Source organism: Impatiens glandulifera, chromosome 1, assembly GCF_907164915.1.
Source record: "Impatiens glandulifera chromosome 1, dImpGla2.1, whole genome shotgun sequence".
NCBI classification, from domain to species: Eukaryota; Viridiplantae; Streptophyta; class Magnoliopsida; order Ericales; family Balsaminaceae; genus Impatiens; species Impatiens glandulifera.
In genome coordinates this window covers 31,429,665-31,452,551 of record NC_061862.1, presented here as the reverse complement: position 1 = coordinate 31,452,551, position 22,887 = coordinate 31,429,665, and the positions used below count along the sequence as shown (strand labels likewise).

Sequence of the window (22,887 nt, the reverse complement as noted above, 5' to 3'; positions counted from 1 at the left end):
TATATATATATATATATATATATATATATATATATATATATATATATATATATATATATAATTCTATTTATAATATATTCTTAAAATATATAATATTTTTTAATATTATGAATTTATTGTAATAAATAAGAAAACAATGATTATATATTTTAAATATATGATTCTTGTAGTTTATAAATAGCTGTTAAGTTACCTCTATATTTATTCAATATGAAGTAATATTTTACAAGAAATTTAGAAGAGGATCTAATTAGTCATTCTGTTCTTCTGCTTTAAATTTATTTTCACGGAATGTATGCATGGAGATTAATGTGTAGAGAAAAAATTAGCAACTTATTCTTTCATTTGAGGTCAAGTGGCAGCAACGGTTGGACACATAGTAGTTTGATTAGTTTCTTACGGCTATTCAGCAATGAATGTGGCGGTGGGATGAATACGAGTCAGTTGGATGAGCGTGTTCGACTAGGGAAGCAAGATCAGAATGATTGGTTGTTGGCTATTAAAAGTCAAAGAGATCAAGAATCTCCAAATTTAACAAATCGTCAAATATTCGCAAAGGAGTTTAGAAGAAGGATTATTCCATGGGACAAATTAACAGTTTCATGGGCAAATTTTCCTTACTATATTTGGTAAATGTTTGTTTTTTTGATTATTCCTTATGTTTCTGATAAGTTAATGTTGTTCATATTTTTGTTTCAGCAAGTACTCAAAAGAAGTTCTAGTAGAATGTGTTATTTCTTATATGAAGCATGATAAATTTGCTACAGCTTCAAAGAGGAGAATACTTCTGCAGAGTGTTTCAGGTTTAACCATGTTTTGAGAATGATAATCTCTCAATACAAGTTGCAAGTTATTGGCTGACATTGTGGCTTATTAATTAAATGTATCAGGTACGGATCTTTACAAAGAAAGATTAGTTAAAGCATTGGCACATGATCTAAAAGTTCCATTATTGGTTCTTGATAGCAATGTTTTGGCTCCTTATGTGAGTTTCTCATATTCATTTCTTAAACTATATTTTAGTTATTCTGTATATATTTTCTTCTTCTCATAAAAAACTCAATGATGTTGGCTATTGTCATTTACAAGACTTTGGTGGGGATGGATGAATCAAGTGATCTTGATGATGACAGTGAAAAAGAATCTTTTTCAGAATCTGACACTGATGATGAAAATGATAAAATTGATGTGCATATATCTTTTTCTAAATTTTAACTGCTTAATTTGAATTCCAGATTTGTTGCTGACATCCTGACAGTAAATATCATAGTTCATGTTGTTGTTTTTCCTTCCAACAACGCTGATTCTTGTTCATATTTGTATTGCAAACAGAGAATCTCTTCCTGTAAACCATCGAAATCAAAGGTTGTTGAGTCATCTGAATCCAAGAGACCTATGAAGAAAGGTATGTGTGAACACCAAAAGTTCTTGCTAGTTGTTGAGGTCAACTTTTATGCATGTGACATCTCATCTTTAATATTGTTAAGAAGATAAAATCACTTGTCCTTTATGAAAGTGTGCCTTGTTTTACAAATTCTCTCAGCCTTCCATTCTTTAAAAAAAAGGTCTAGTTAAGGAAAACTGCTGAATAAAGAGGTTTTGAAGGGTAACAGTTATTTTTTTTTTATTGTGATAGTTTACCAGATAATGTAGGCAATACATAGCTTTGGTTTTTTACAAGAGTGCTTTATTCTTGTTTTGTTAATTAACTTTGGATCTTTATCGAGTCTTTACTTTCATGTTAAATGACTTCTATTATTAGGTGACCGAGTAAAATACATCATTGATCCATCCTCCGTTGGTACTAAAAAAAGGTGATTACATCTGCTTCCTTTTAAATTTTTATCCAACAGTATTTCATGCCTAACTAATTGATTCTATGGCATTGAATTTTGATGACAACATTTATGTGGTTGCTATTAATGAAACAACGTGTATACTAGTTTTCATACATAAAGAAAAAAGAAAAGGAATTCTCAAAGATCTCGTCTTGATTGCAGTGATTTGGCTAGTGGTCAACGTGGGGAGGTCTTTGAGGTGAATCAGGATAATGTTGCAGTTGTTTTTGATAGTGATGATGCAACCAAGAAAATTTTTTTACTGCATTGGCTAGATGGTATAAAAATTGATTTCATTGATATTCTTCATTTCACCTTTGAGAGCTCAATATTGCAGTCACTAATTTCATCTACATACATAACATGACTCTGTTTCCAAACTCTATTATGACCCCAGAATCCAAAAATGAATAATTTATTCAATTCCTGACAAAAAGAATAAAGTCTATCAATAATGATATCCTAGTCTGTAGACCAGGAAGTGAAATTTGATGTTCTCCTTTCTAATTAATATTCTCAGTTAAGGTAATTGAGCATGATGAAGAAAGTCAGGCTCAAGACGCCATTGAAGCTTTGAATGAGGTATATATCTTTGAAAGTTCAATACATTTATTTGGCAAACCATGGAAATGTGCACAAATGACATCATCAAAATCTTTTCATTTCATTAATCTGCAGGTCCTGCATTCTATACAGCCTCTTATTGTTTATTTCCCAGATCCATCTGTGTGGTTTTCAAGGACTGTTACCGAGGCAAGACGTGAAGTGTTCCTTAACAAGCTGCAGAAGATGCTCGATGATCTATCGGGTCCTGTTGTCTTGATATGTGGTGAAAACGAAGAAGAAACAGATTCTTCTTCAGATGAGAAATCTGTGAGATTCCACATTCTTATTATATTTATTGGGTATTTTTTTTCAGGCATTTCTTCTATCTGTATATAGTATAACCTCTTTTCCATTGTGTCCAACAGACCAATGTACTTTCAAAATTGGGATGTCTTTCCAAATCGGCAATTCTCCTTGCTTCTAAATTGCACTCGCATATCATGAAATTCTCATTCTTTCTCTTTGTTTCTATTCATACTAGATAATTTCTTTAGTGGATAATTCATAAATTATTAGTCATCTGCATAATAATGGAAAAGTAAAAACAAAGTTTCTGTTTCTACATCCATAAGTATGAATAAATATTCAGACATGATTGTTTCATTACAAGAGGAAGGGGAAGAGGAATGGAAAGGACAAGAGGGAAAGAAAGACAACTTGTTGAAACATCAGGTTGGTATGAAAATAAAAATTCTGATTGGGATAATTAAGATCTGATACAATTTGTAATCTCTGTTTCTTGTAGGTTTGATTGCTACTAATCAGGTTCTTTAGGGTCGTTTGATTGTCATCTTTTAATCATAGCTAAAATTTGTCTAGATTTGATTATTGACCCTCCCACTTTTGAAATTTTAATAAAATGGTTTTAACCGTTTCCTCTCCAAAAAAATATTCAGACATGATATTTGACTTATTGAGCAAACGGTTGAATTTGATGTTATGGCTAAAATTAGCACCTGGAGGATATTCCATCAATTTTGTATTTTTCAATTTGTAATATGAACAACATATATATTGTCTATACAGAATTCCACAAATAACTTAGACATGACAAATGCTTAGCTTTGATGAAAAAGATTGTCAAGTATCTGATTATCCCTTATTTTGAGGATTATAAGTAGGTATAGATACAAATTCCAGTTGCCGAAATATACATAGGCTTGCATTTGATTTTCAACAGCTTTTTGGTAATAAAGAAGCATTTCTGTTTCAGGATCTTTCCCTTCTCGAACTACTTATTAAGGGACTGAAATCCACGAAGAGTTTAGAAGGTTATGAAATTCTTCAGCTATTTGCTAATGTGATGAGCATACATCCTCCAACAGTATGTATCCAATTATTTCATCTTCCATAATTATAGACTTATAGTTGTAAAGTCTAGTGACATACTCTGCGATCTTAACTGTTTTGTGCCTTGTAGGAGAAAGATGTCTTGAGAACATTTAATGAACAACTCTTAGAGGACATGACAATTGTTTTAAATGGAAGTAACATAACTGAACTACAAAAGGTACAAACAAAAATATGCATTTTCTTGCTAAGATTGAAGATTAACTAAAGGAGGATTGTTTTTTTCAGGTCCTTGAAGAACATGATTTGACATGTATGGATCTATTGGATGTGATTGATAATGATGAGGTGATACTTAACAAGCGAAGTAAGAATACATTTCTTTTTTGATGCGGTGCGAGTCGAAGAGGCGTTTATGCGAAAGTTGCAGCATCCGAAAATATCTCGCAAGTGTCAGATTTCGACGATTGCCTAGTGTTTTTCGGGCGGAAACGTTTAGGGGCTCAAAATCGCATTTTTATTAGTTTCGGGTGTTTTTTTGCAATTTATTAAAAGTTGTTTACTTCTTTTGCAAGCTAGGGTTTGAGTATTTAAAAGAATCTTAAAACACTTTGTGAGGGGAAGATTATTAATTAGAAAACGAGGTTTCCTCAATATCTATCAACTTTCGGTATTCGTAAGAATCAACGAATCTTGATAAAGGTTCATCCTAGCCACGCACGCTGCATCAGTTGGTATCAGTTTCCAGTCGACCCTGAGGTATGCCGCCCCGAAGACAGCCGCGCAACCCTACCCCTGGTGCTGATGATGGTGACCTTGCTGAGTTGCGACGTGAAAACGCTGAGTTTCGCCGTGATAACGACGATTTGAGGCGGCAAGTTGAATGGTTGACGCAACGGATGGATGCATCTATGCACATGCACCACCCTGAAGATGATGTTACGATGACATATGAAAACCCTCTCGGTGGTCTTCGGAATCGATCCCCTGAACGCCCCAATCATCGCTGGGAGCAGGCTTTCAGGGTGGACATCCCTAAGTTCGATGGTAGTCTACCACCGGAAGAGTTTATTGATTGGCTTTCTCAGGTTGAAGAGATTCTGGATTTCAAGGAAGTTCCTGCAGATCGTCGTGTACCCCTTGTTACGATCCGCTTACATGGTCGTGCACAAGCATGGTGGCAGCAGTTGAAACAGACACGTGTTCGTCATGGTAAGGCAAAGCTCACGAATTGGGACAAATTCAGGAAGCATATTAGGGCTGCGTTTCTACCATATAATTACGAACGTAACCTGTACCAGCGGTTCCAGAATCTTCGTCAGGGTTCTCGTTCCGTGGATGACTATTCCACTGAGTTTTACACCTTTGTGGCTCGTGTTGACCTGTCTGAGTCCCCTCTCCAGTTGGTTTCTCGCTATATTGGTGGCCTTCGCCTCCAGTTGCAGGATATTTTGAATATGTTTGATCCCTTGACTGTTTCTGAGGCACATCAGCGTGCTTCACAGGCTGAGAAACAGCTAGCCAGGCGCGGTTCGGGTAGCTTTGGAAAACAGGTTGTCCCCACTAGTGGCATTGGTTCTTCTTCCCAGCCGGCCCATCCCACCCCAGCCCCCCCTCGCAGCACTACAGCCCCCCCGCAGGGACGTCCCGGTGGCTTGCGTTGTTTCAATTGTGGTGAAGTTGGCCATCGCCAAGCAGAGTGTCGCAACCCAAAGTCCACCAATCGTGGTCTTTTTACTGAGGTGGATGATCCTGACTCTGCTCTTCCTTCAGATTCAGCCCCAGTGTATGATGTTTATGATGATGAGGCAGCGGAGGAGTATGTTTCTGGTGATGTTGGCCCCCCTTTTGGTGATTCGTCGATCATGTTTAACCCCTCGTGCTCCTGACAACGAGTGGTTACGCAATAATCTGTTCCATTCCACTTGTACCATCGGTGGCAAAGTTTGCACCTTCATCATTGATGCTGGGAGTTGTGAGAATGTGATTTCTGAGGTTGCAGTTTCGAAGCTGGGTCTGTCCACTGAACCTCACCCCAAGCCTTATCGCCTGTCCTGGCTGAGTCAAGGTACGGATGTTACAGTTTCCAAGCGCGTACTTGTTAATTTTTCCATTGGTTCCCATTATCGTGATGCTGTATATTGTGATGTGGTTCCTATGGATGCTTGTCACCTTTTACTTGGTCGCTCTTGGCAGTTTGATCATTCTGTTATACATGATGGGCGTGCTAATACCTACACGTTCTTATTTCATGGTACCAAGATTGTGTTGATGCCAAATCAGCCCAAGAAGGGTGCTGCCCCCACTCATCATGCGTCCCCCCCTACCACCTTGTTGTCTCGGGGTCCTTTTTAGACCGCCATGGTCGAATCAGGCATGGTGTTTGCTCTATTTTGTTCGCTGATTACCTGTGGTGCTAGTTCTGAGGTGCCTATTCCAGTGCAAGCCGCTGTTACAGGAGTTTGCAGATGTTTTTCCTGAGAATCTGCCTTGTGCCTTGCATCCTTTGCGTGATATCCAGCATCACATTGACTTGGTTCCAGGTGCTGCCCTACCCAACCGTCCTCATTACCGCATGAGTCCCAAAGAACATGAAGAGTTGCGTAGACAGGTGGAGGACTTGCTGGCTAAGGGACACATTCGAGAGAGCCTTAGTCCCTGTGCTGTCCCGGCCCTTCTTACCCCAAAAAAGGATGGGTCTTGGCGTATGTGCATTGATAGTCGTGCTATCAACAAGATTACAGTGCGTTATCGGTTTCCTATTCCCCGGTTGGATGACTTGTTGGATCAGTTGGGTGGTGCTTCTGTGTTTAGCAAACTGGATCTCAAGAGTGGATACCATCAGATTCGTATTCGCATGGGTGATGAGTGGAAGACTGCCTTTAAGACTCGTGAGGGCTTATATGAGTGGCTGGTTATGCCGTTTGGTCTGTCGAATGCTCCTAGCACCTTTATGCGTGTGATGAACCAGGCTCTTCGCCCTTTCATTGGGAAGTTTGCTCACAATCATGCTGTTAATCGCTCCACTGGTTTCAGTCCTTTCCATGTGATTTACGGGCTGTCTCCGCGTGCTCCTCTTGATTTGTTAGCGCTGCCCAGCAAGGTGCGTCCTCATTCCACTGCTGCGGATTTTGTTGGTCAGTTGGCTCAGGTTCATCAGACCACTCATGACCGTTTGGTTGCTGCTACTGCCAAGTACAAGGAGAAGGCTGATTCGAGAAGGCGTGCTGTTGATTTTGAAGTTGGTGACTTTGTGTGGGCTATTCTGACTAAGGATCGTTTTCCAGCTCATGAATATAGCAAGCTTGCTGCTAAGTAGATTGGTCCTGTTGAGATTGTGGAGAAGATCAACCCCAATGCTTATCGTTTACGCCTTCCCAGCCATGTGCGTACCTCTGATGTGTTCAATGTGAAGCATCTTGTTCCTTTTGTGGGTGAGTCTTCTTCTGATGAGAATGATGCGGTTCCAGATTCGAGGACGAATCTTTTCTACCCTGGGGGGAATGATGCGGTGCGAGTCGAAGAGGCGTTTATGCGAAAGTTACAGCATCCGAAAATATCTCGCAAGTGTCAGATTTCGACGATTGCCTAGTGTTTTTCGGGCGGAAACGTTTAGGGGCTCAAAATCGCATTTTTATTAGTTTCGGGTGTTTTTTTGCAATTTATTAAAAGTTGTTTACTTCTTTTGCAAGCTAGGGTTTGAGTATTTAAAAGAATCTTAAAACACTTTGTGAGGGGAAGATTATTAATTAGAAAACGAGGTTTCCTCAATATCTATCAACTTTCGGTATTCGTAAGAATCAACGAATCTTGATAAAGGTTCATCCTAGCCACGCACGCGTGCTCCTCTTGATTTGTTAGCGCTGCCCAGCAAGGTGCGTCCTCATTCCACTGCTGCGGATTTTGTTGGTCAGTTGGCTCAGGTTCATCAGACCTCAGGAAAGTTGATTCTTACGAATACCGAAAGTTGATAGATATTGAGGAAACCTCGTTTTCTAATTAATAATCTTCCCCTCACAAAGTGTTTTAAGATTCTTTTAAATACTCAAACCCTATCTTGCAAAAGAAGTAAACAACTTTTAATAAATTGCAAAAAAACACCCGAAACTAATAAAAATGCGATTTTGAGCCCCTAAACGTTTCCGCCCGAAAAACACTAGGCAATCGTCGAAATCTGACACTTGCGAGATATTTTCGGATGCTGCAACTTTCGCATAAACGCCTCTTCGACTCGCACCGCATCATTCCCCCCAGGGTAGAAAAGATTCGTCCTCGAATCTAGAACCGCATCATCCTCATCAGAAGAAGACTCACCCACAAAAGGAACAAGATGCTTCACATTGAACACATCAGAGGTACGCACATGGCTGGGAAGGCGTAAACGATAAGCATTGGGGTTGATCTTCTCCACAATCTCAACAGGACCAATCTTCTTAGCAGCAAGCTTGCTATATTCATGAGCTGGAAAACGATCCTTAGTCAGAATAGCCCACACAAAGTCACCAACTTCAAAATCAACAGCACGCCTTCTCGAATCAGCCTTCTCCTTGTACTTGGCAGTAGCAGCAACCAAGCGGTCATGAGTGGTCTGATGAACCTGAGCCAACTGACCAACAAAATCCGCAGCAGTGGAATGAGGACGCACCTTGCTGGGCAGCGCTAACAAATCAAGAGGAGCACGTGGAGACAGCCCGTAAATCACATGGAAAGGACTGAAACCAGTGGAGCGATTAACAGCATGATTGTGAGCAAACTCGGCCTGAGGCAGCTTCAGATCCCAAGCCTTAGGATGATCCCCAATTAAACTGCGCAGAAGGTTCCCTAAAGACCTATTAACAACTTCAGTTTGGCCATCAGTTTGCGGGTGATAGGCACTGCTAAAATTCAGCTGAGTATTAACCAAACGCCAAAGACTCCTCCAAAAGTGACTCACAAAGCGAGTGTCCCGATCAGAAACTATGGAGGCAGGAAGTCCATGAAGGCGATACACATCCCTGAAATAAAGCTGTGCAACAGCCACAGCATCAGAGGTTTTCTTGCAGGGAATGAAATGAACCATCTTCGAGAATCGGTCAACCACCACAAAAATCGAATCAGAACCACGCTGGGTACGTGGCAGCCCAAGGACAAAATCCATACTGACATCAGACCATGGTTGAGTGGGAATAGGCAGAGGCAAGTATAACCCGGCATTAGTCGAAGCGCCCTTAGCCAACTGACAAACACGACAACGAGCAACAAAACGCCCCACCTCTTTGCGCATCGAAGGCCAGAAATAAGAAGCTGCAAGAAGCTGGAAGGTACGATCACGCCCAACATGGCCTTCTTTGTGGAGTTCCTGAATCATCCTCAAACGCAGGCTGCAATCTGGAATGCACAACTGCACACCGCGGAAAAGGAACCCATCCTCCAAGACAAAGTCCCTCGAATCCCCCTGTTGGATGCGAATGAGGACCTGAGAAAAGAAAGGATTATCACGATAGAGGTCCACAAACGAATCAAAGCCGGGTACATGGACACGCATCTCCGCCAACAGCCCATGACGACGACTCAAAGCATCAGCCACGCGATTAGACACACCAGCCTTGTGTTTAATCACAAAAGTAAACTGCTGTAAATAAGAGACCCACGAAGCATGACGATGAGAAATCTTGTCCTGACCACCAAGATGCTTGAGGGAATCATGATCCGTATATAAGACAAACTCCCGCTGAAATAAATAATGACGCCAGTGTTTGACTGCCTGGACAATAGCATAGAACTCAATATCATAGGTACTGAAACGAAGTTTAGCGCTAGACAGTTTCTCACTAAAATAAGCAACAGGACGCCCAGATTGGCTAAGTACAGCCCCAATACCCAATTTCGAAGCATCACAATGTAGTTCAAATGGCTGGGAAAAATCAGGAAGAACCAAAATAGGGGCTGAAGTGAGTCGGTGCTTGATCTCAACAAAGGCAGCCTCGGCATCATCCGTCCAGAAGAACTTAACCCCCTTCATACAATCAGTGATAGGAGCCGTAACACTGCTGAAGTGAGGAATAAAACGCCGATAGAAGGAAGCCAAACCATGAAAACTGCGAACTTCAGTGATCGAAGAGGGGCGGGGCCACTGATTGACAGCCAGTACCTTACTTGGGTCCACTTTCAGGCCCTCCCGAGACACCACATAACCGAGGAACTGGGTAGAATCAGTAAGAAATGTGCACTTCGAGGAAGCAGCATAGAACTTGTCACGCCGGAGAACAGATAACACCTCACGAAGATGGGAGAGGTGTGCTACCTCGCTGTCACTGTAAATCAAGATGTCGTCGAAGTAAACGACTACAAACTTCCCAATGAAAGGGCGAAGAGCCTGGTTCATCACACGCATAAAGGTGCTAGGAGCATTCGACAGACCAAACGGCATAACCAGCCACTCATATAAGCCCTCACGAGTCTTAAAGGCAGTCTTCCACTCATCACCCATGCGAATACGAATCTGATGGTATCCACTCTTGAGATCCAGTTTGCTAAACACAGAAGCACCACCCAACTGATCCAACAAGTCATCCAACCGGGGAATAGGAAACCGATAACGCACTGTAATCTTGTTGATAGCACGACTATCAATGCACATACGCCAAGACCCATCCTTTTTTGGGGTAAGAAGGGCCGGGACAGCACAGGGACTAAGGCTCTCTCGAATGTGTCCCTTAGCCAGCAAGTCCTCCACCTGTCTACGCAACTCTTCATGTTCTTTGGGACTCATGCGGTAATGAGGACGGTTGGGTAGGGCAGCACCTGGAACCAAGTCAATGTGATGCTGGATATCACGCAAAGGAGGCAAGGCACAAGGCAGATTCTCAGGAAAAACATCTGCAAACTCCTGTAACAGCGGCTGCACTGGAATAGGCACCTCAGAACTAGCACCACAGGTAATCAGCGAACAAAATAGAGCAAACACCATGCCTGATTCGACCATGGCGGTCTGAAAAGGACCCCGAGACAACAAGGTGGTAGGGGGGGACGCATGATGAGTGGGGGCAGCACCCTTCTTGGGCTGATTTGGCATCAACACAATCTTGGTACCATGAAATAAGAACGTGTAGGTATTAGCACGCCCATCATGTATAACAGAATGATCAAACTGCCAAGAGCGACCAAGTAAAAGGTGACAAGCATCCATAGGAACCACATCACAATATACAGCATCACGATAATGGGAACCAATGGAAAAATTAACAAGTACGCGCTTGGAAACTGTAACATCCGTACCTTGACTCAGCCAGGACAGGCGATAAGGCTTGGGGTGAGGTTTAGTGGACAGACCCAGCTTCGAAACTGCAACCTCAGAAATCACATTCTCACAACTCCCAGCATCAATGATGAAGGTGCAAACTTTGCCACCGATGGTACAAGTGGAATGGAACAGATTATTGCGTAACCACTCGTTGTCAGGAGCACGAGGGGTTAAACATGATCGACGAATCACCAAAAGGGGGCCAACATCACCAGAAACATACTCCTCCGCTGCCTCATCATCATAAACATCATACACTGGGGCTGAATCTGAAGGAAGAGCAGAGTCAGGATCATCCACCTCAGTAAAAAGACCACGATTGGTGGACTTTGGGTTGCGACACTCTGCTTGGCGATGGCCAACTTCACCACAATTGAAACAACGCAAGCCACCGGGACGTCCCTGCGGGGGGGCTGTAGTGCTGCGAGGGGGGGCTGGGGTGGGATGGGCCGGCTGGGAAGAAGAACCAATGTCACTAGTGGGGACAACCTGTTTTCCAAAGCTACCCGAACCGCGCCTGGCTAGCTGTTTCTCAGCCTGTGAAGCACGCTGATGTGCCTCAGAAACAGTCAAGGGATCAAACATATTCAAAATATCCTGCAACTGGAGGCGAAGGCCACCAATATAGCGAGAAACCAACTGGAGAGGGGACTCAGACAGGTCAACACGAGCCACAAAGGTGTAAAACTCAGTGGAATAGTCATCCACGGAACGAGAACCCTGACGAAGATTCTGGAACCGCTGGTACAGGTTACGTTCGTAATTATATGGTAGAAACGCAGCCCTAATATGCTTCCTGAATTTGTCCCAATTCGTGAGCTTTGCCTTACCATGACGAACACGTGTTTGTTTCAACTGCTGCCACCATGCTTGTGCACGACCATGTAAGCGGATCGTAACAAGGGGTACACGACGATCTGCAGAAACTTCCTTGAAATCCAGAATCTCTTCAACCTGAGAAAGCCAATCAATAAACTCTTCCGGTGGTAGACTACCATCGAACTTAGGGATGTCCACCCTGAAAGCCTGCTCCCAGCGATGATTGGGGCGTTCAGGGGATCGATTCCGAAGACCACCGAGAGGGTTTTCATATGTCATCGTAACATCATCTTCAGGGTGGTGCATGTGCATAGATGCATCCATCCGTTGCGTCAACCATTCAACCTGCCGCCTCAAATCGTCGTTATCACGGCGAAACTCAGCGTTTTCACGTCGCAACTCAGCAAGGTCACCATCATCAGCACCAGGGGTAGGGTTGCGCGGCTGTCTTCGGGGCGGCATACCTCAGGGTCGACTGGAAACTGATACCAACTGATGCAGCGTGCGTGGCTAGGATGAACCTTTATTAAGATTCGTTGATTCTTACGAATACCGAAAGTTGATAGATATTGAGGAAACCTCGTTTTCTAATTAATAATCTTCCCCTCACAAAGTGTTTTAAGATTCTTTTAAATACTCAAACCCTAGCTTGCAAAAGAAGTAAACAACTTTTAATAAATTGCAAAAAAACACCCGAAACTAATAAAAATGCGATTTTGAGCCCCTAAACGTTTCCGCCCGAAAAACACTAGGCAATCGTCGAAATCTGACACTTGCGAGATATTTTCGGAAGCTGCAACTTTCGCATAAACGCCTCTTCGACTCGCACCGCATCACACCTGTAATTGTTTTTGTTGACGAGGTGGGTTGTGGGTCTGTCTGACCAAATTCATTTACCATGATCACACTTTATAGACAATTTGAATGAATAATAATACAACTCATATGGTTTTATATTTCATAAGTCTTGTTTACATAGTTTATATTTAATACAGATTGACAGTTTACTTGGGTCCCGTAATTCCGGGGAACCTGAAACAACTAGAAAGGTAAAGAACGAGTTTATGGCAGCTTGGGATGGATTGAGTTCAAAAGAAAACCAAAGAATCCTAATTATTGGTGCCACCAACCGCCCTTTTGATCTTGATGATGCAGTAGTTCGTCGTCTTCCTAGAAGGTACTTTCTTTCTTTACATTTTGTAGTAGTACTGACAATGTGAATTGATCTCTTATTTCCTTCTTTCTAATGAACTGGACTGTTTTTACAGGATATATGTAGACCTCCCAGATGCTGGCAATCGTGTCAAGATACTCAAAATTCTCCTAGCTAAAGAAAATATAGAATCAGGATTTCAGTTTGAAAAACTTGCTACGGCCACCCACGGGTATTCAGGGAGTGACTTAAAGGTAAATAAATTATTATTTGCTTATATCAACTAAACTAGAGTAGTATCATGTAATTAATTACCTGTTTGTTCTTTCTCTTATTATTTGTTAAATCTGCAGAACCTTTGTGTTGCTGCTGCATATAGACCTGTGCAAGAAATAATAGATGACGAGAAGCTTAAGGTAAAAAATTATATAGACCTCTCCTCTATTCTAATTTGGACTTTACTTGTCTGATTGATTAGTAGGATTAGTGCAGAAATGAATGATCTTCATTCAGGGGTGTTTGTTATCTCTTATTTTCAGGGCCTAAGAAGTGATTCTAAGTCTGTTGTAATAATGAGGCCACTCAATTTGGCTGACTTCATTCAGTCCATGACTAAAGTATTATATTCCTTTCATAATTTCATGAAACTGATCTCGTTTAAGCTATCTATGTTTGTTTGTGTTTTGATTCTTATTTATTATGTTTGACCCTGCAAAAATAAATAGGTGGCGCCTTCGGTTGCATATGATACATCCAGCATGAACAAGCTTAAGGAATGGAATGAAAAGTTTGGTCAAGGCGGAAGCAGGAAGACATCATGTTTTGGTTTTGCTAACGACACTTGCTAGCTTCTTCGGATAAGATAATACAAGTATACAACACTCAGTCTTTCTTTTAGGGTGATTATAAACATATAACTTATTTTACCATTTTTTGTAAACCATTTTGCTAATGACTACTTAAGTGAAGATTATCATTGTGAAAAACTCTACAGAGTTATCCTTATTAATAATTTTGTCTCATTATATTACAAGTGATCTTGTACTTACAATATATCCTTCATTTTTCATGCGTTTCACATATTCTTCATGTTCTTTTTCTTAGTGGTCCAAATTAAATCTGTTTTGATGGGACCTCCTCACAAATGGTCATTTCAATTTTTTTCCAGAATAACCAAATTCAATCTCAGTGGTATGAAATAGCTAACTTGGGAGCACCTCACTTGGGATTACACGAGAGAGTGTTTAATTAGGTTAAGATTTTGGGTTGATATGATTATTGAGTAATTTGTTAATATATATAAAATTAATATGAAATAACCCATATCAAATCAGAGATGCCAAGTAGTAAAATTGTCACCAAGGTTAATTATTAACTTTATTTCACCAAAACTTTCATAAAAAGTGAAAGTTATACATGAACGAACAACTATTAATTATATTTTATGAACGAGTATAACTAATTCTTTACAAGTTCAATGTCATATTTGAGTTTATTATACAAGTTTAGTTACTTAATTCATTTAAGATTTCATAACTTACATTTAATTAAGCAGAATTCATACTTTTTCTTAACTCCAACAATTTTGCCCATCTTTTATCAACCATATTAAAACTTGGCTTCTTCTGTTCCTCCCAATCTATACACGACATACAAATTAATTAATTCAAAACCCGATAATTTTCTATTTGACTTTGTTTAATTTACTTACTTGGGATAATCATAGGTTCTATCTTATCGCACGAGTCTTTGCATGTCCCCTGCAAATTAAAGTGTGATCGAAGTCGTTAAATAATATGAAATAACTTAGAACAAGATAATATAGAAAGAAAAAAAAACTGGTATATAAACAATATTAAATAAGTTTAGTTTAAATAGGTAATGAACCAAGAAACTATATACTATTCTAACAAGAAACATCATCATGCTAGCTACCCAGAAATTGATAAATTAAGAAAGCCTGTGTTTGATTAACTAAAGTTAGATTTGTGCAATTTATAATTAATAATTAAAGGGGTTATGATTCTGTTAAAGCCTATGCAAATTATAAAGTTTGTTTTTTATAGTAATAAAATTGGTTGGTTTTGCCATCCTTGGCCCCAACAAATGATGTCATACCTAAAGCCAAGAGAGAAAAGATTGAGAACACACAATGAGAATCTCTAAATTTAAGGAGACAGAGATAAATGACCGTAAAGTGAACAATTATTTGTATCAAGTGTTGAACCAAGCGATGTTTGAACAAATATTTGACACAAGTACTTCAAAAATCAACACTTTCAAGAGTAAATATGGATGTAATGAAAATGTAAAAAGACCATTTCTGAATACTTTACGAAAAGAACTTATGTATTTGAGATGAAGAAGAATAAGATGATAACTAGTAAAAAATGGATTTGAAAACATTAGAAGCGAGGTTTATGTATGTGATGGTGGTGGGCATTTAAGAAGCCAAAATCACATTCTTCCAAATGATCTTGGATGAAATTTGTAAATAAAATTTGTTTTTTCATTCTTTGATTCCAAAACACATGAATGATCATATATGCATATAGATTTAATGATGAATACTCCTTAATTACTTTGATTGAGGCAGACAGCCGAATAGTGTCTAGTACTAGTGCATCAAGATCAACCTCACACCCAGGCTTCACATAGATGACCTGCACGAAAAAAACCCATTAATTTGTTCATTATAATTCTATGATCCGATCTAGTAAGAAATCAAAAAGAGAAATTAGAGAGTTCTTCATAGACTTAATGAAGGATCTCCTGATCCAATATCAGGTAGGCTGTGATTGCGTTTGCTTGATGGCAGAACCCACACATTCAACTCTGTATCAATCTAACATAAGCATATATTGAAACACATTAATATATTGATCGATCCAGACCCCCAATATGCCAGAAATAAAAATGAAAGAAAAAAGTTACATCTGTGATATATGAAGAACCGCAGCATATGCACTTTCTAGGTAATGAAGATGTGATCTTCCCATCCACTGAAAACCCAAACCCAGCATGCTGTCATTTCACAAGTTTTATTAATTAATGAATTAATTCGATTTCATGTTACAGAAAACCTTGGTAATTAAATTACCTTTTGAATGGAGAGATCGATGAATACTAAGGTATTTTCTTGACCCTGTTCAGCCAAATCATGTAAATGAAGCTCCTCAAGAGAGAAGATGAAGTTGCTTGTCCAATTCCCCTTCCATCTACCGTCGGATGACGTTGAGATTCTGATCCGACGACGAGAACCACTCCTAATTCCATTCATTCTTCCTTTTTTGTCTGTATTCTCCTGAAAGAAGTTAGATTTAAACTTCAATCATTCAATCATAACAGATTAATCATCAAACATATATCAGTAAATCTGTTACCGGTGGAAATGCTGAGTTGGACCGGTACTGATCATCATCATAATCATCCTCATGATCACCAATTCTTCTTGAATAATCGGAGGAAGGAAAAAGTGACGATGATTGAGGAGAAAAGACCGATATCTTCCTGGAAACTCTAGTACTTCCCCTCCTCCTCCTCCTGATCGATTCATGACTACAGAAATGTAGTTGTTTAGCATCTGATGACTTTGCGTAAGGATTTATCAGCGATTGAGGAAGCCTTGTAGCCGAGATCGAACGAGCTGCTGCTGCTGCTTCCGCCATTGTCAAATTCAGGAAAGCTCGAAATGTCTGAAGAAAAGGAACCTTATCTTCTTGAGCGCCAAACCTCCTCCATATAAATTCATCAATACAAAATCAATTTACAAATAAATCCCTTACAAAAATTTGAATATTAAATTTAAGTATTTTATATTATTTGAAAATGCTATAAGTTTATAATTATTTTTCTTACATTTTACGCGGTTAAGTTTTAATGTTATCCTAAATGTAGTGGTTGATTCTTATGGATTTTATTATATATTTATTTGACCTGTTTCTTATTTTATATTTTCTCTTTTTTATTTGTTTGATCGTAGTTTATTAGTTGAATTGTTATGAATCTCATTTTTAAGGATTCTTAAGTTTGTATTTTCTTCTTTATCTTACTATCCTTTTATGTTTTTGTCTTTTTATTTATTTTAATTGATCTGAGTTTATCTTTTTAGTTAATACCTTATTGTTATGATCTCTTTATAATCATGTTCTTAGTAAAAAATAAACATGAGATATTTGATGAGTTAGCTAAAATATTTATAGATAATTAGATGAAAGAACCCTTTTTTTTATTTAGCTTAGTATTAGTATTGGCATCTATCTAACCACAATTATTTTTATACAAATTTGAAGATTAAATAAAATTATAAGAAGGCAAACTTTTAATTCCATAAGTATATATTAAGTACATATCACAATTTTTGTAAAAAATACAATAAAGTACTTAGAAATGAATGAGGTAACAAACTAATTAACAAGTTTCATATCTAAGTTTCATATAAAAATAATCATTTTACAAAAGAATCACATTCACCAAAGAATTTTGCTGGTATTGTTGAAGTATATAATATTTTTGCATTGAGAGCATTCAAATCCATAATTGTAGGCATCCATGGGCGCGCCGCGCATGCTTAACTATTATTGATTCCATCACCACAGCCAGGTTTTATCATGGACAAAAAGTTCATATCCATGGCGAAACATTCAACGCAACCAAACATGTCACAATCCTCGCAATGATATAACCACCCTTGATCATTTGCTTTTGCATAATTCACGTCCCTCTCGCAGATTTCACAGAATGGTTGCGAACTCGGATCGATATCTTCATCTTTTACAGACTTTAAAGTCGGGTAGAGCAATACGAATGGATGACGTTCATCATACCGGTGCTTGATTGTTCGTGGCAACAAAGCGCAAGTTCCATGTATCCCGAAACCGCATTCGTCACAAGTAAACGTCGCTAATTCGGAGCTATAAACGTCGCTACAACAAGCGGCGCACTTTACGTCCTTAGATCCACTATTTAGAACAAGAGGGTGTTTGTGCGCTTCGTGTAGGATAGAGCTTGGAAGGGATGCGCATCTAATGCAGAGGCTGTAATCAGAGGAGCATTCCGTGCATTTATACCCGTACCCGTTAATAGGAAAGTTGCAGCCGTTACAGACTAAGACACCAAACTCAGACAAGTCCTTTGGTGTCGTCGACATGAAGAGGTTTAGAAGGTGGTTCGGGTGGCTGGGATGCTCTTTCAGCTCCTCCGGTAAATCGGCACACCATTTGTGTAGGTAAAAGTCACACAACGTTGATTCGTCGCTGTAGTAATAGGGTGTGGCTAATATGGGCAGCGTACACGCCTGGCAAAATTTGTTAATATTTTTGTTGTCTTCTTTTTCATTCTCATTATAATCGATTTTCCAGGGATGGCGACGACCATCTCTTACATCCGAACCGTGCCGGCAGAACTGTTGGACGAGTCGAGTCAAAATCAGATTAATCGAGTCAAAGTCAGGAACCGGCAAGCGAATCAAGTCGTCTCTACTCTGGCTCGAATCATCGTCTTTGACCTCAATAAGTTTCTTTTCTAAGACAAATCTGTAAGAAAATACTAATTAGTTAAATTTGAAATATTAATTAAAGAGCAATACAAGCGTTACATATGTACTTAATTACTTGGATCTAGTTAGGCAGTTGAGATGATGATCATGAGCATAAGAAGAGGAAGAAGATGAGCAAATGAAACATCTATGAACGTCTTTCCACCCGTAGGAAAATCCAGACAAGACGCAATTATCGCATAAACCGCATTTGAAGGTATCGGAATTATCAGAAAAGGAATAAGGGGGGCCTCGAAGGAGGATCAACGGTTTCTTAGTTAACTTGCAGGAATATGTTGGGTCTTCAATCTTCATCAATGAATGCTTTTCCACCATCTCTAACACAATTAATTATGATACCTAGTTAGGAAAGTTGGATCTTTATATATACAACAAAACCTAAATATAATTTCAACCAAAATCCAAAAATTATATTCAATAAGGAAAGGGATCTGACGTGACAATAACGTTGATGTTAATCTAGCTAGCTTAGTCATCAATATGAACCATGTTCATAACATACCATTCAATATTCAACATCTTCTTTTTAAAACCTTGTTTGGAAGTTGGTAAGAATAGAAACTTGTAAAAGAGAGTTCTAGGAGGTATTTTACATAAATTAAAAAAAACAAAAATTGATCCCAAACAACACACAATCTCCCGCGTAATTTATTGGTGTACCTATACAAGTTAGAGACATATTATTATTATTTGCAACAACAAGTTATCTAATTAATAATAATTAATATTAGTGGAAAATAATTAGTCTAATTATTTGTAATATATATTTCATTTTCCTTACTACTAAAATGACATTTTAATTTTTTTTGTTGGGTATAATTAGTTGTGAGCATGTTTTACAAATCCAAGAAATTTTCTCATTTCCATAATTATAAAATGTATTTACACAAATATTGATAATACAAACTATAAGCTAGCTATAAGCTAGTCAATAGAATGAAAGTTTCAAGTAACTTCGATTTGAAATAAAAAGTATGAAATTTCTTATTTAGACAGGATCATAATAATAGATAACGTTCACACCAAAAAACATTATGCTTACAAAAAGAAATACACATCAATATCACAGAGAAAAGGGCAACACGTACAAATTCTACCAGATAAATTAAACAATAATATTAAACACAAAGGCAACGTCAATTGAGAGTTTTAAATTGGGGGGCTAATGTAGTTAATGTAATTGTGTATTTTCCGTGTCCTTAAAATAAAACATTACTAATTGTAATTTTTAAAACAGTTCAAGCAAATAATAAAAAACATTATAGGCAAATTCCATTACTAATTTCACCTTATAAAATAAATAATTCATTACTTTCTTTAAAGGTATATGTTAGTTAGTTTGATTCAATTTATTCAAGTTTAATGAAAAAAAATCCCATATTTGCTTATTATTATTTTTTCTTAGTCTTGTTAACAAATTGTGGTGGTGAGATCAAAATTTCATGGATATTGTAATCACATTGATTTGAAAAAAAAGTGAGAATATTGAGAATACTTCAATGAATAATAAATTGAGGTGATTCGCGGAAAAAAGTTAAGAATTAAATAAAGATAAAATAATTTTCAGTTTATAGACTTTTATTGCAGTTGAGATCTTATGTTACCAAGGGTTATTGAGGAAGAGTAAAAATGTAATATTTTTTTTAGCACCATTATCCCTTCCATTAGAGGACACATATTCCATTTGGTAACATGGTTCCATTTAGCCTTCTTAATTTTCTTTTCTTAGAGGTTATGATTTTGTATAACTTGTTTATGTTTATTTTTCTTCCCTGTTTGTCACTTATTTTAATAGATTATTTATAAATGTTAAGATTTTTATAATCCAATATTTAATAAATATGTCCCATTCAAAAATATATATAAGATGAATAACTTTTTTGTATTTTGTTTTTGAAAAAGGATGTGGGTGAGAATTAGGTATGGTATAATTGACTAAAATACATATTATGGGTCAAATTAAGATGAACATAAAAGTTTAGTACTGGAATATATAAATAAATAAAAAAAAGAACAATTGAAATAAGAGATGATTTTGTTTACTAAGGAGATCAAAACATATAATTAGCTAGGAAAGGAGATTGTCCAATTTTACCTTACACTTGGTGCATGGTGATTGCTCGAGATTTTATCCTCAAAGATTTATTTGATTTGGTGTTTTGAATCGGTCTTTTATGTGACAATTTCAATTATGAATTAAAATATTAAGTACTAATTTAAAAATATTAAATGCTAATAATATTTTAATCAATTTATCCAAATCATCTACTCTTCTCCCTCAACAATTATATTTTTCTAAATAATTATGAATCTTGAAGTATTCATAGCCTGAGATGTTAAAATAGGGATCCTAAAACATTTATAGAAAGTAAGAGTTTAATTTTTTTCACATATTTTATTTGTTACCATCATAACCTCCCCTACAATTTAAGTGTTTTAAACAAAATCAAATTTATAATTTTTTTAAAATTAGTTTAAAAATAATTTTTTAATTGGTTTCATTACCATCCCAACTTTACTACCCATTCAATTAGGAGAACCCATGGCTGCATTAGTACCATATAAACTAATAAATGGGTGAAAAATGCGTTTATCATCTCTCCCTTTTCTATTTTTATTTTGAAGATTTATTTTACTACTATTTTAATCTTATTTAGTTTTGGAGAATCTCCGCAAATACCGTAAAACCATATTCTTATTAAAGAAAAAGAACAAAATTATATAAATTATTTTTTTAATATTATATATATATTATTATTATAAATTAATTAATTTTTTTTTTATAAAATAGAAATAAATAGTTATATTTATGATATTATATACACTACAAAAAAAACTGTTAATTTGCAACAGGTGCTCCGCAACTATCTTTGCATTAAAAACGACCTTTAGTATTTGTCGTAGTATTATTTCGGAATTTCACAACCACATTTGCAATTACCCGAAAACATTACAAATCGCTGGTTGCAAATTTGCATTGGTGTTTACATTAACTGTTTCAACAATATTTTCACTAAATACAGAGATATTGCAGAAAATCCACTTTTTCTAAAACGGTAACTAACCATGGTTAAAGTATATTTGCCATAAGATTTACAATATATATTTTATTAATAAATTTAATGTTTTGCAATAGAAATTCCAATAAGATAAATCTATTTAACAATAAAAATATATTAACATAAACTGCACTAACGTATAAAATTATGAACTGCAATATGTTTCGCAATAGCCAATATAACAAATATATGAAAATGAAACAATAAATTTTGCATATTTATATAAAAGTATATTCAACAAATACTGCAATATCTACACATTTTATATGAAAACGTACCTTCAATGAAAACTGCATTAGTTTATAAAATTATGTTACGCAATACTCTTTGCAATAATATATTAAATTTCTTACTGCAATAATCTTCGCAATATATATTTATAATTTTCATAATCAATTACAAATATATGTGCAATTCAATTTGCATTATTTCGTTTGAAATTCTGTTTATATTACCCAAATTATATTTTCGTATACTATAGCATTATCATTTGTATTATACATATTTACAACTTTCTTCGCATTATGATAAAACTGCAACTATTCCTGCAATTACCTTATTCACAACTTTGCATTAATATTAACAATAATTGATGCAACTTTATTTACATTATTTGTAATGCACGATTTGCATAATTCAAAATAATATATTTTCAAAATTTGCAATAAATTTGCATAATTTTTGCAACCTTCAGCGCAATATTTAAAAAACAAATATTGCAATTCAATTGAATTCAAATTCCTATATATAAATAATAACCAAAACCATCTTATATTCATCAATGATTCCTGTATCAATTCTTAGTACACCAACATAAATTCATTACAAATTTGCAAAACACATTTGCAAATGAAATTCACCAACTACTTGTACTTGTTCCATAAATATGACCAAAAACATTAACAAAAACATGCCAAATTTTACACAAAATGGCATTTCCAAATAACTCCTAATTATGCTAGCTTCAATCCATCCATCTCTATTTGTCCAAACCTATATCAATTCAACAAAATGAGAAATTATATTGACTAATTAGTTTATGAGCGTTGATATAGGGGAGGTAAAATAGTAAGGGAAAAAATAAGGGAATGATCTGGCAGTCTAGGTGGCCATACACCTCAGCAGATGACTCATCTGCTTCAGTTTAATTAAAATAATAATAAAAAATGAAAAAGGAAAGAAAGAACCGAACGAAGCAAATAAGAAACGAGCACCAATATCTTTCCTTCAAATTTCCTGTTTGTTTCTTCCTCAATGAAAACCTATATTTTAGGGAATAAAAT

The 22,887-nt window shown here is 37.0% G+C and overlaps 3 protein-coding genes across 4 annotated transcripts; 1 reads left to right on the top strand and 2 right to left on the bottom strand.

The window, feature by feature from the left end:
- The first annotated feature begins 291 nt into the window (after positions 1 to 291).
- On the top strand, positions 292 to 9,987 carry LOC124923662. Its single transcript, XM_047463629.1, has 15 exons — positions 292 to 629; positions 700 to 803; positions 891 to 985; positions 1,090 to 1,188; positions 1,333 to 1,405; positions 1,763 to 1,814; positions 2,001 to 2,116; positions 2,359 to 2,420; positions 2,517 to 2,711; positions 2,758 to 2,815; positions 3,034 to 3,116; positions 3,658 to 3,768; positions 3,865 to 3,954; positions 4,023 to 4,101; positions 9,692 to 9,987. Exons 1-15 carry the CDS (start codon positions 292 to 294, stop codon positions 9,985 to 9,987), a joined length of 1,851 nt encoding a protein of 616 aa, XP_047319585.1.
- A 2,773-nt stretch (positions 9,988 to 12,760) lies between these two features.
- LOC124922134 (large ribosomal RNA subunit accumulation protein YCED homolog 2, chloroplastic) lies at positions 12,761 to 16,709 on the bottom strand. Of its 2 annotated transcripts, XM_047462860.1 has the most exons (9): positions 16,372 to 16,708; positions 16,089 to 16,292; positions 15,923 to 16,012; positions 15,750 to 15,833; positions 15,571 to 15,651; positions 14,700 to 14,748; positions 14,553 to 14,627; positions 13,304 to 13,369; positions 12,761 to 13,162 (listed from the first exon to the last, which is right to left on the bottom strand). In XM_047462860.1, the coding sequence occupies exons 1-8, from the start codon at positions 16,654 to 16,656 to the stop codon at positions 13,323 to 13,325; spliced, it is 915 nt and encodes a 304-aa protein (XP_047318816.1). In that variant the 5' UTR covers positions 16,657 to 16,708; the 3' UTR covers positions 12,761 to 13,162; positions 13,304 to 13,322. The 2 variants fall into 2 exon arrangements, with proteins under 2 accessions (XP_047318816.1, XP_047318817.1); XM_047462861.1 differs by lacking the exon at positions 15,750 to 15,833 and having other exon boundaries at positions 16,372 to 16,709.
- An 849-nt stretch (positions 16,710 to 17,558) lies between these two features.
- Positions 17,559 to 18,860, bottom strand: LOC124923652. Its single transcript, XM_047463619.1, has 2 exons — positions 18,601 to 18,860; positions 17,559 to 18,522 (listed from the first exon to the last, which is right to left on the bottom strand). The coding sequence occupies exons 1-2, from the start codon at positions 18,858 to 18,860 to the stop codon at positions 17,559 to 17,561; spliced, it is 1,224 nt and encodes a 407-aa protein (XP_047319575.1).
- Positions 18,861 to 22,887: the final 4,027 nt, after the last annotated feature.

What these genes read in the sequence shown, in the direction of transcription:
- LOC124923662 (XM_047463629.1), top strand. Translation starts at nt 292, where the DNA reads ATGTATGCATGGAGATTAATGTGTAGAGAAAAAATTAGCAACTTATTC. An exon ending in ATGAAAATGATAAAATTGAT is followed by an intron (nt 1,189 to 1,332) that starts GTGCATATATCT and finishes TATTGCAAACAG; the next exon opens with AGAATCTCTTCCTGTAAACC. An exon ending in CTTCTTCAGATGAGAAATCT is followed by an intron (nt 2,712 to 2,757) that starts GTGAGATTCCAC and finishes ATTTTTTTTCAG; the next exon opens with GCATTTCTTCTATCTGTATA.
- LOC124922134 (XM_047462860.1), bottom strand. Translation starts at nt 16,656, where the DNA reads ATGGCGGAAGCAGCAGCAGCAGCTCGTTCGATCTCGGCTACAAGGCTT. An exon ending in TTGGATCAGGAGATCCTTCA is followed by an intron (nt 15,652 to 15,749) that starts TTAAGTCTATGA and finishes TTTTTCGTGCAG; the next exon opens with GTCATCTATGTGAAGCCTGG. An exon ending in AGAACCTATGATTATCCCAA is followed by an intron (nt 14,628 to 14,699) that starts GTAAGTAAATTA and finishes TGTCGTGTATAG; the next exon opens with ATTGGGAGGAACAGAAGAAG.
- LOC124923652 (XM_047463619.1), bottom strand. Translation starts at nt 18,860, where the DNA reads ATGGTGGAAAAGCATTCATTGATGAAGATTGAAGACCCAACATATTCC. An exon ending in AACTGCCTAACTAGATCCAA is followed by an intron (nt 18,523 to 18,600) that starts GTAATTAAGTAC and finishes ATTTTCTTACAG; the next exon opens with ATTTGTCTTAGAAAAGAAAC.